Genomic DNA, 13,019 nt, shown 5'->3' with positions numbered 1-13,019 from the left:
AGTAAAAACCACACATGAAAGAAGCAGGGTGGGAAGTTGTCATTTAGGAGATCTTACAGGCAACATATTCTTTGACACTATAATTATGTGCACTTCAGTTCCCTGCTGGTCACAATAACTGAAAATACAGAAATAAATTTGCAACTGCATTTTTCCCACACCTGCACAGGTAATGAATACCTAACCTGAAATCCACTCAAGCTATCGCCTTCTCTGCTCCCTTTAAAGAGATTAATATCGGTTTTTTTAAAATAACATCAGTTTGCTTCCCCAATGTAATGTACTAGCACCAATGTTAATGATGGCTTGCCAAAATTGGAACAACTGTGACTGGACAGGAAATGTCCACTTTTGACATACTGCCTTTAATGATGGCTCGAGAAGAAAGGGGACTAGTAGAATGATTTAATTTGCACATTGTTTGTTGCATATTAGGGATTAGCAACACTTTTATTTTGACCAGATCTAATACATGTTAATTTTCCGTTTAATAAAGTAATTCTTCCAGTGATGATATCAATATGCTGCATTACATCTTCAGTAAATTTATACCTATATATACATCTTAATGTATTTTTTTTGTAAGGATAAACGTTATGCCAAAATAGATGCTGCTGGTATTCAGCCAGCTAAAATAAACTTGTTTCACATGATTCGACCACTGATAATTATTGCAATCTAACAAAATGGTTATAAAGAATGCACTGATGGCTTATTGAAACTTAAAGCTTACATCACATTTTGCTATTTCTGGCTATTTACCAAAGTGCTGGACAATTTGGTTGAGAAATTCATTTGTACAACACCCAAACGTATGCAAAATTAATATTCTTTATGATCAATTTTGCCAGCTCATTGCTGAATTCATTAATGCCATGGACAGACACAAGATGTGCCAGCTGATCTAACTTTGATAAACAGTAGTGCAATGTCTAAATGTCATTTTTGGCATGATTTTCACCATGTTACTTCGAATCATGACTGCCATTGTTCACTCACAGGACCAACTTTAAATAATATTGGAGGCTCAAACTGAGCATGATTTAACAAATCAGGCATATCTCTCCTGTATTCAAAGGCAGAGTGCTGCACAAATCCACCAGACCAACTCTGAGTAAACTTGCCAAAATTGGGATCTCATTCACCATACCGAGAGGCGGTTTTAAACACAGCATTAAATATATAGAATATAGACCAGGAGAGCAGAGGAACCCTCCTTCAGCCCAAATATACCTGTGGAACATGACATCAGATTCACCTAATCTCCTTTGCCTCCTTTGATCTAAATCTCTCCATTCCCAACATGGTAGGGAAAGGATACTAAGATCTTTGTCAAGGCCCCTCAATCTCTTCTCTTTCTTCTCTCAATAACCTTATTAGATCCCATCAGGCCCGGGAGATTTATCCACCTTAGCGCTTTTCAAGTGACCCAACACCGTTTCCTTTCTGCTCACAAACTCTCCCAGCATATGAGTCTTCCTTTCACTGATCCCACTGTCCTCCATGTCCTTCTTGGTGAATGAGACTAATACTTTCTGTGATCCAAGAATAAAATGTCAATTTATCAATGTGTGAAGTTGCAAATATGATCAGAGTGGGAATTTGGTGAGATGGAATTGGTGGTATTTGCCTCTTATGCTTTCAGGAGTTTTGTTGTTAATTGTAAATTTGAATGCTTTAATTTAAAGAGTTTTCCAAATATATAAGGAAAAAAACCATTACTAATATAATTTAAGTTGTATACTTGCACCTCAAAATCTGAGAATTAGTTGAGTTTAAACCTAACATGGTCCAACAGCTTTATTGTATGTGTTTTTCTCCAGCTTGGTCATTAAGCTGCAATGTGAAATAAAGGCAGTTCGACACATAAAGGTTGAGTGCAGTGGTTAGTTATTTTTACTGCACATCTGAATCACATCTTATCCAGTGTTGGATAAAAATGGGGTTAGTGTGTCTGATTAATATACAACCCCGGGTGAGAACATGCAGAAAATGATCCAATGGTTACACTCACTTTTTAATTGTGGAGATGAGGATAATGGCTGCAGTCAATCTCCTTGGCTGTTTTGATGGACTTCTTAAACCCATGACCTCCAAGACCAATGGGCATGATGGTTGGAAATATGCTAGCAGTCCTTTACTATTGTGTGGTTTGACTCCTGAGGCTCTCCACTAAACAGCATGGTGTGTTTACCTTCACCTGTAGGACTGCAGTAGTTCAAGAAGGCAGCTCACCACCACCTCCTCAAGGAAGTAAGAAATAGGTAATAAATGCTGTCCTGGCCAGTAACACTCAGATTCCTTAAAAGAAAAAAATCAATGAATAAATATCAAGTAGATCAATGATTTGTCTTGTTTCTTGCCACCATCCAAAACAAGTTCCAAGCCATTTTATACATTTTACCAGAAAGGTACACTTTTGTTATTTGTGATTTTATTTTATGATGTCAATTGTTTAAGTTTGGAATCTTTTCTTTAGCATAAGACTACATCTGGTTCTTCGGTCTTACCTGGTGCAGCAGGTGGGGTGAAGCAGCAGCAGCCACAAACCACAGCTACTTGTCAGACCAAAATGGGTCAGATGCTGAGCAAAACATCAACACTGGTAATTTACATCCAAGTCAAGAGTTAGAAATTGAAATGTAATGCTTTGAAAAGATAACTTTAGGAATGTAGACTATATCCCTTAATAGTTCAGCAAAATGTATAGATGGCATTTTCCATATCACCATATTCAAAATAGGAAAATAAATAGCTGACTTAATGCTCCATTTCCAACTGATCTATCTGACGAAGATTAGAAATAAGGAGAGGAATGAAAGTGAAGAGAAACATATGCTGGTACAATGAGATACAAAATATTGCAGTTGCTGAAATTCTGAAATAAATGAAAACACTGGAGATACTCAACAGGTCAGGCAGCATTTATGGAGAGACAATCTGACTTTACATTTCAGATTAATGACATTCTAAATCAAGGTAATTGACCTGAAAATCTCAACTCTTTTTTTTTTGTCTCCGCAGATGCTGCCTGATCTGCTGAGTTTCCCCGGCACTTTCTATTTTTATTTGAAGTTAGATCAATCCTCATGGTTGTAGTTATTCCTGAAGACTTTGCCATTACCATCTTCAACACTGCTGGGGGAGATGTCAGTTAGATCAGGCAGTTTACCGCAGATGCATATATTAACCAATGACTAATTATTGTTTGCGGAGCAAACATGTGTGAGACTTTTGCCAGGGATAGATGGAAACACTCGGATATGACTCTGGGATCTGCACTGATTGTATCTCCAGTTGTATCACAAAATGCTTGAGTGGCTCAGCAGGCCAGGCAGCATCTAGGAGAGAGAGTCTGAAGAAGGGTCAGTCTGAAGAAGGGTCTCGACCCGAAAAGTCACCCATTCCCTCTCTCCAGCATTTTGTGATACCTTCGATTTGTACCAGCATCTGCAGTTATTTTCCTACGTATCTCCAGATGTGCTCAATTGACTGTAACATGCGCCTAAAACAGATTCCTTGCAAAAACAAGGTACCCCTTGTGCCCTGTTGATTCTGTCATGTGATCCACTACCTTCACAGATTGCAAACTTTCATATAGCAGTAATATAGAATTGATGTAAGAAAACAAGTAGTATATCGTGTTACCATGATTGGTATGTATCATGTCATTTGGTGCACTTGGCAGTTGGCAGAACCTCTCTATTTTGGTAATCAATTGCTCAAACCTGCAAACTTCCCCAGTCTTTGTCACAACACAGCAAGATGCTTTATGAACATTTGGCAATTAGATTTGTGACTCAGCTCAACTCATTATTAGTCAAATTATTGCTCCGACTCTGATATCTAGCAAGGCAAGCCCCAAAAGTTGTGTCATGTTTGCTGAATTCAGTATAACCTCTATACCTCGGGAAACAATCTTAGAACCTCAGATAAATGAAGACATTAAACACGCTCATTTTCTTCCTATTATGAGCATGCAGTGTCTGCTTGAAATGATCACACGCTTATTTAGTTTAGCTGTAGCAATCTTTGCTCCAAATAGGAAAATGTGCGGATTTAAATCCCACATCACAGAGTTGAGTGCACACTCAATATAGGATTTGAGTGCAATACTGAGGGGTTTCTGTACTGTCAGAAGTCGTGTTATTTGAATGAGATATTAAACTGCGATTCTGCCTCCCACCTCACGATATTAAAGACCCTCTGACAGGTAGCCCTCTGGCGGCACAGTAGCGCAGCGGTAGAGTTGCTGCTTTACAGCGAATGCAGCGCCGGAGACTCAGGTTCGATCCTGACTACGGGTGCTGCACTGTAAGGAGTTTGTACGTTCTCCCCGTGACCTGCGTGGGTTTTCTCCGAGATCTTCGGTTTCCTCCCACACTCCAAAGACGTACAGGTATGTAGGTTAATTGGCTGGGTAAATGTAAAAATTGTCCCTAGTGGGTGTAGGATAGTGTTAATGTACGGGGATCACTGGGCGGCACGGACTTGGTGGGCCGAAAAGGCCTGTTTCCGGCTGTATATATATGATATGATATGATAATTTTCAAAATGCAACAGTATTGTTGCTGGTGTTTGGGATAATAAATAATTCAAGCATCAAATGACATCACACGAACAGAAAATCTGATTGTACATTTCAATGCTTTTTACAGCGCCTTATCTTTGCAAATCACTACAATATTCTCTTGTATTTTGCGGTGGAAAGCTGGGGATATCCTGAGTCATGGGAAATGCAGTAAGATATAAAACTATAGGGGTCAGGAAGTCGTGATGCTGCTTTATAGGAATTTTGGTTAGGAAACACTTGGAGTATTGTGTGTAGCTCTGGTTGCCCCAATGCAGATGCTTTAGAATGGGTGCAGAGGAGGTTTAGCAGAATGATGCCTGGATTAGGGGGTATAAACTGCAGGGAGAGGTTGGACAGACTTCGATTATTTTCTCTGGAATGCCGGTGGTTGCGAAGAGACCTGGTATAAGTATATAAAATTCTGAAAGGCATCGACAGGGTGGACAGTCAGAACATTTTTCCAAGGATGGAAATGTCAAATACTTGAGGGCATAGCTATAAGGTGAGCCAGGCAAAGTTTAAAGGAGATGTGCAGGGCATATTTTGTTTTACATTGACGATGGTGAGGGCCTGGAACGGTGGATCGGTGGTGAAGACTTTTGGATAAGCACATGGATATGTAGGGAATGGAAGGATATGGATTATGTTCAGGCAGATGAGAGTTGGTCTTGGCATCATTGTGTTGTACTGTTCTATGTTCTATGAATGCATGTTTGCTGTTTACAAGATCTCCCTGATGGTCCTGGAAACAGAATTATCTTAATTCACCAATGCACCATGCTTTCTCACTCAAGGAATGGAATGGTTTGAGAGATTTCCTTAGGATCCAAAATTGTTGTCAGCATGAACGTCTTTGTGGGATTGGCTTTTTTGCCACTCTAGATTTTGGTTAGGAGAGCAATCTCTGGAATGGAGGTTCAATCTCCCAGACTATTTGAAATGGAGAAGGTAATTCATGCCAATTTGATGTAACTGCATTATGTGCTTTACTGAGAAATGATATTACAGTCCTAACCTCAGGTGATTCATGTGGCATACTTGACTATAGCGTGATTCCTTGCACAAGGACTCCACATTAGTTGGTAATGAAATTGTGAGAGTTCAGTTCCTTTGTCATTTTAAGCTTGAAATAGCATGAGGCCTGGATAGAGTGGATGTGGAGAGGATGTTTCCACTAGTGAGAGAGTCTTGGACCAGAAGTCATAGCCTCAGAATAAAAGGATGTTCCTTTAGGAAGGAGATGAGGAGGAATTTCTTTAGTCAGAGGGTGGTGAATCTGTGGAATTCATTGCCATAGAAGGCTGTGGAGGCCAAGTCAATGGATATTTTTAAGGCAGAGATAAACAGATTCTTGACTAGTGCGAGTGTCGGGTTATGGGGAGAAGGCAGGAGAATGGGGTTAAGAGGGGAAGATAGATCAGCCATGATTGAATAGCGGACCATGGACTGAATGGCCTAATTCTGCTCCTATCACTAATGAACTTATGAGTGGAGTTGAATTATGTGGTAATGCAAGGAAAACTTGCTTCCCTCTTTCAAAATTATTTGGCACCTTTATATAAATTACAGAAAAAAAAAGGCAATGTGAGAAATGATGATATGTGTTCATGAGATTTGATTACCCAACAGGAAGAATTGGTATCCTAACATGACTAATCGGAGGCATGGAGTGATTGAAAGGAATAAATTAATCCATTCTGCGATATGCTATTTTCCCAATAAGTAATATTTTTGTGTCAAAATCCCACTCAAAAATACCACCATGCAAGAAAGCATAGGAAGGAGGGACTAATCAGGGAGCTCAGACAACAAGTTAGCGTGTGCATGATGGGCCACATGGTCTTTTGTGCTGTCTGATTCTGTCCTCGGGGTATAATCTAAATTTTGAAAAATAAATTCTCAATTTTCAAAGGACACAAAGGAAAATCAAGACAGAACACATCCAGCAAAATTGACAGGCACTTCTCTTCACAAAAACAATGACTCAAAGATTCAGGTACAAATGATTTTATTACTAATGTTCAGTGTACTGTAATAGGATTAAATAACAGGCTTAAGCAAATTTAAAGGTTTAAGAGAAAAGTAATTCTCCCAAACTAGGTTTTCAGCAAAGTCAGTTGAACAATATCCATTGAGGAACGTCAGCTTACAGCTCAATTACTTGAAGCCTGTTTCTGAATTCACTCTTTGTGAATTACTCCAGCATTTTGTGACTAAATACCTTCAATTTGTACCAGCATCTGCAGTTATTTTCTTACACTCTTTGTGGCTAATGTCTTTGTACAATAAAATGGGAATTACAACATTGCATTATTTAGCTATTTATGTGATCCTACAGATTTGTATGGCCTGGAGATTTTTGAAAATGATCTGTGCACTTTGCAGATTTGCAAAGGTTTATTAGGTACAATTGTACAATGTCCAAAGGTACAATGTCAATTTGGTCTGTGTATGAGGAAGGGAAATTTTGAAATAACTTACCCGCTGTGATGGAATTGAGCTTTCAGGAAGCTGTCATCTGGTGCATTGAACTGAAAACCTTATGGGAGTATCCAATCTGATGGTAATTTATAAAACAGAAATCATTACTGTACAGTTCAATACTGTTTGATCTGCTGGCACAGTATTTTCATTCAAAAGGTAGACACTGGTGATTTGGAGAATGCATGTTGGTCATTGTTTTGATTCGAGAATTATCAGAAGCAATTTGTGATCTGCCTATTTGAATGCAACAATTGTGTTTTTTTAATGTTTTTACATCCAAAATTGCAATCTTTTGATTCAGATTACACCAGAAAAGCTAATCTTGCTGTGTGTTTCACAGCATAACACATAATGTCCAATGCTGTGTTAAATAATCTAAGATTAATATGACCTTAAATTTGTCTTTCGGTGGATTGGTTAGTGGCAAATGTGAAATTGTTACTATGTGGGAGCTACTGTATGTTTGAAAAAAAGATAAGAATTGTTATTTTCAGATAAAGCACCAATATTTTCAAAAAGATTTGATAAATTAATAAAATACAGAAATATTGAATGTGTTCAAAACATTGAAGAGATTGAAAGTGTAAATGAGATGAAACTGTTTCTGCAAACAGTTGGGTCAGTTATGTGTTCACAGGTTTAATTTAATCAATTAGGGATCATAGAAAAGAGGAAGATCATTGTCTTTATGTGCAATTTATGATGTCTGAAATGCATTGCCTGAAAGGCTGATTCAATTATTTGTTTTAAATGAGAGCATGGGGAACAAGCACACAAATGAGTCAAACTACATTTCTTATTTAAAGAATTGGACCAAGCAAAATGGACCCTATGGCATTTTACTGTGGTGCATGATTGATTAATTTACAGATGGGATTAGGAGAAATTACATTTTTTTTAAAGTAATCAATTAGACACTATGAAGGCATTTTTCCAGAGAGTTGGAACACCTAGCTGTTTTTGCTGTTATCCACTGAATCTGTGCAGCCAAAAAGGGCAGTTATGGACTTGTCACTGTCCAGTCTTGCTCTAATTCCTCAGAAAACTAAACAATCCTGCAGGACTGGTGCAGAAAATGCCAACTACCTGCCTTTCAAAGAGGATTTACTTCAATAGACAATAGACAATAGGTGCAGGAGGAGGCCATTCGGCCCTTCGAGCCAGCACCGCCATTCAATGTGATCATGGCTGATCATTCTCAATCAGTACCCCGTTCCTGCCTTCTCCCCATACCCCCTGACTCCGCTATCCTTAAGAGCTCTATCCAGCTCTCTCTTGAATGCATTCAGAGAATTGGCCCCCATTGCCTTCTGAGGCAGAGAATTCCACAGATTCACAACTCTGACTGAAGAAGTTTTTCCTCATCTCAGTTCTAAATGGCCTACCCCTTATTCTTAAACTGTGGCCCCTTGTTCAGAAGCATTTGGAAGATATAATGAAGATAATAAGAGATATGAAAAGTCAGATTGTAAGTGAAGTATAAGAAAATAACTGCAGATGCTGGTACAAATCGATTTATTCACAAAATGCTGGAGTAACTCAGCAGGTCAGGCAGCATCTCGGGAGAGAAGGAATGGGTGACGTTTCGGGTCGAGACCCTTCTTCAGACTGAAGAAGGTAAGTGAAGTAACCCACATGGTTGAAGAACAGATAAGCATCCTAAAAGCAACCATTGTCCAATCATTTGAAAGTGCAAGCATTGAGCAGAAGAAAGCAATAATTGCACCTCTAATAAAAGTATCAGAAATTGAAAGTGAGTGAATACCACCAGAGGAGGATTATTAGTGAATGAGCAAACTTTTATCTACACTTGGAGGCATTATCTGCAGCACACCATGTAATACAGTACAGTCATATTTTGAATGTTGCTGCTATTTTTTAAATGAAAATGTGTTAATTTAGGGGAATAATTAAATCCTTTCATTCATTCAATAAATGGCCGGAAGAGAAATTTGAAATACAGTATATTAAAACAGTGAAAATATGTCCCCACCTCGTGCTTTTAAGAGACAAAAGACAAAAGAAATTTAATATACTTGAAAACTGCAAAGCATAAATTTTAAACTGGATTGTACTATAAGGGGGTAGCCTGTCATAATTCATATTAGTAAATTATTTTACTAATAATTTCAGATGGGTATAATTTGTAATTTCAAATAACAGTATGGTCCTTTCCAAATATGTTCAAATTGTCATTTAAAGAAATTCTTTCCATCAATGATGTGATAAACATGCTTTCCATCAAATGTGATATTCAAGAACATGTACATGTATTTTGAAATTCAGGTTTCATAACAAATGTGGATGATGCTGAGGTGCCCATTGCTGCTTTATCTTGGCAGTTTTGAAAAACGAAAAGGTGAAATTTCAGGATTCCACACTGATTCCTGGAAAGATGATGCAATAAAGCATTTGACTGCTAATTCTAAGACCAATTATCCCATCCAATATCTAAAAACAAGACCACACTGATCATTTCCCACATTAAAAATAGAAAGGGTTTCCAGCGTGGTGCCACATAACTTCACTTATATAATGAAATTATTTTTTAATTTTATGCAGGAGCATCACTTGGAAAACAACACAGATAAAGTGAATCAAAACGGTGCTTTGCATTTCACTGTTTTTATACATTATGTATATAACACTGCAGTTGTGCTCAATGCTATCTGGTGTTTCCTGTTATGGAAGTACTTAGTTCTGTAAAATAATTTCTCATCATGTCAGTGTTTATCTGGAGAGATGCTTTCTTTAGCTGCATGAGTATGGATAATACCAAACTATTCTTAGCAGGTGTGTAGGAAAGAACTGCAGATGCTGGTTTAACTCGAAGGTAGACACAGAATGCTGGAGTAACTCAGGCAGCATCTCTGGAGAGAAGGAATGGGTGACATTTTGGGTCGAGACCCTTCTACAGACTGATGTCTGGGGAGTGGGCGGGACAGAGATAGAATGTTGGCGGAGACAGTATGACTGGTGGGAGAACTGGAAAGGGGAGGGGAAGGCGAGAGAGGGAATGCAAGGGCTATTTGAAGTTAAAGAAGTCAATGTTCATACCGCTGGGGTGTAAGCTACCCAAGCAAAGTATGAGGTGCTGTTCCTCCAATTTGTGCTGGGCCTCACTCTGACAATGGAGGAGATCCAGGTCAGATTGGGAATGGGAGGGGGAGGTAAAGTGCTGAGCAACCGGGAGATCAGGTAGGTTAAGGCGGACTGACCGGAGTTGTTCAACAAAACGATCCCCGAGCCTGCGCTTGGTCTCGCCGATGTACAGGAGTTGACACCTGGATATAGTAGATGAGGCTGGAGGAGGTGCAAGTGAACCTCTGCCTCACCTGAAAAGACTATTTGGGTCCTTGGATGCAGTCGAGGGGGGAGGTAAAGGGATAGGTGTTGCATCTCCTGCAAATGCAGGGGAAAGTACCTGGGGAGGGGATGGTTTAGGTGGGAAGAGATGAGTTGACCATGGAGTTGCGGAGGGAACAGTCTCTGTGGAAAACAGAAAGGGGTGGAGACGGGAAGATGTGGCCAGTAGTGGGATCACGTTGGAGGTGGCGAAAATGTTGGAAGATTATATGCTGAATGTGACGGTTGATGGGGTGGAAGGTGGGGACAAGGGGGACTCTGTCCTTGTTACGAATGGGGGGAGGGGGAGCAAGAGCGGAGCTGCGGGATATCAAGGAGACCCTAGTATGAGCCTCATCTATAATGGAAGAGGGGAACCCTGTTTCCTAAAGAATGAGGACATCTCAGATGATCTGGTATGGAAAACCTCATCCTGGGTGCAGATGCGGCGCAGATGGAGGAATTGGGAGTAGGGGATAGAGTCTTTACAGGAAGCAGGGTAGGAAGAAGTGTAGTCTACATAGCTACGGGAGTCAGTGGTTTGTAATTGATGTCAGTCAATAGTCTGTCTCCTGTGATGGAGACGGTGAGATCTAGAAATGGTAGGGAGATGTTGGAGATGGTCCAAGTGAATTTGAGTGCAGGATGGAAATTAGCCGTGAAGTTGATGAAGTCAGTGAGTTCTGCATGGGTGCAGGAGGTAGCACTTATGCAATCGTCAAAGTAATGGAGGTAGAGTTTGGGGATAGAGGCAGTGTACGCCTGGAACAGTGATTGTTCGGCGTACCCTACAAAGAGGCAGGCATAGCTGGGCCCCATGCTGGTAGAAAGAGAACTGTAATATGAACAAGGGCTGAACCCTGAGTCATGCTCTCTAGATGCATAATGAGCTGCACCACCCAGTGCTTATAAATCAAGCTCAAAATCAGATGTTTAGCTAAAACTGACTGCACCACATGGCATTTCAACACAAGAAGCTTTATGTGTGTGTCAGCACATTTTAGTTAAATAGTGAAATATATCTGTTTTATCTTTAAAAGGATGGCAAACCAATGTTGAGTGCCATGGAACAACTCATGGACCCGTTTCCATCACAAGGGCCAGATGCTCCAATTCCTAAACACACTGGGCCTGCAGCAAAGGTATGCATCGAAGATTGTCATGAAAAGCCAAGTCTATGAATAGGAGTGCTGTTTGAAAGAAAAGACTTGAATTGACATAGCAGCTTGTCATATTCTCTTCTGGCATCCTGAAGTGACTTATTTGTGAAGTGTGGAGGAGGCAAAGTGGCAGATGAATTGTTCAAAAACAAATTTTTTAGTATAAAAAAAAAAAATCAAGAAATAACAATTTCTAGAAATACTGAAGATAACTAAAGTCAGTGATAGAGCGTACGAGACATATGTCCCATGTGTGAACCAATGTAGGTGCATAATGTCCAGCTGCTGATCTGCTGTCGATGCCACGCCAATCCATGATTGGTTGACCGGAAATGTTCTTGTTTTTCCGCTGGGGATTTGGAAGCAAAAATTTGGCAAGGTGTTCCCCATGGGTCAGTGCATTTTCTGCACCTCAAGGTAATGTGGAACTATAGAACATGACAAAGGCTAGATGCAGATGCATCTACCCTCGTGTTCATCCGGTAGATTTGTCAGTGCCTTTGGGGTTGAGTAATTACCAACATGCGACGAGGGGCCAGATCGATTTTATTTTGAGGTCAGTGCAGTCATTAATCTACATAGAAAAGGAAAGTGGGTTGCCTTATTCTTTATTTAAATGTTTTTACCTATTTCACAAAAGATGCGTGCATTTTTAATTTCAAATTATTTTAAAAGACGAATGAACACCAGGCCACTGTCTCTTGCAGTGTCAGAGATCTCATTAACTCAGTAGTAGTGAGCACATCCTATAACCTGATGGTATCCCACCCCTGCACTTCCTGCTTCGATTTCTTATTCAAGATCCACAAAACAAGCTGCCCTGGTAGGCCTGTGTTTCTGCCTGTTCTTGCCCCCACTGAACCTATTTCTTTGTACCTTTACTCTATCCTGTCTTCCCTTGTCCTGTCCCTTCACACCTACATCCGAGACACCTCGCATGACCTCCACCATTTAACTACTACCGATTCCCTGTTCCCCACCACCTCACCCTCTCTATGGATGTCCAGTCTTTGTACACCTCTACACCCCATCAGAAGTACTCCACTTTTGTCTGCAATATAGATCCAACCATTTCCTCTCCACTAACTCGCTCAGCCACCTGGCTGATCTTGTTTCTCTCCTTGCAAAACAAACCTGTATTGTGGGTGCACAAGCCCTTGTTACACCTGTGTTTGTGTTGGGTATGTAGACCTGGCCAACTCTAGTACTATTCCCCAGTTGTTTCTCCATTACACCAACAATTGCATAGGCGCTGTTTCCTGAACCTGGAGAAAACACATCAGTTTTATCATCTTTGCTACTAACTTGCACTCTGCTGTCAGATTCATTTGGACCACTTCTGACCCTTTTCTAGATCTTTCTATCTCCACCTCGGGAGAAAATCTAACTCCTGACATTTACTATAACTTCCACTAATTCCGCCTGCTACCTAAGCTACACCTCTTCCCACTCTGTCT

At 40.0% G+C, this 13,019-nt stretch overlaps 1 protein-coding gene across 6 annotated transcripts in view; it reads left to right on the top strand.

The window, feature by feature from the left end:
* cast (calpastatin) overlaps positions 1–13,019 on the top strand; it is a 123,849-nt gene that overhangs the window by 45,661 nt on the left and 65,169 nt on the right. For 5 of the 6 annotated variants that reach the window (XM_078396465.1, XM_078396466.1, XM_078396468.1 and 2 more), the window contains exons 5-7: positions 2,480–2,605; positions 6,486–6,569; positions 11,443–11,544. In XM_078396465.1, coding sequence (XP_078252591.1) covers positions 2,480–2,605; positions 6,486–6,569; positions 11,443–11,544 — 312 coding nt within the window. The remainder of the gene's footprint in view (positions 1–2,479; positions 2,606–6,485; positions 6,570–11,442; positions 11,545–13,019) is intronic. The other variant, XM_078396469.1, reaches the window with a different exon arrangement.

This window comes from Rhinoraja longicauda, chromosome 3 (assembly GCF_053455715.1).
Source record: "Rhinoraja longicauda isolate Sanriku21f chromosome 3, sRhiLon1.1, whole genome shotgun sequence".
Classification (NCBI taxonomy): Eukaryota; Metazoa; Chordata; class Chondrichthyes; order Rajiformes; family Arhynchobatidae; genus Rhinoraja; species Rhinoraja longicauda.
The sequence above is the reverse complement of the archived record's forward strand: the minus strand, read 5'-3'. Positions and strand labels throughout refer to the sequence as shown.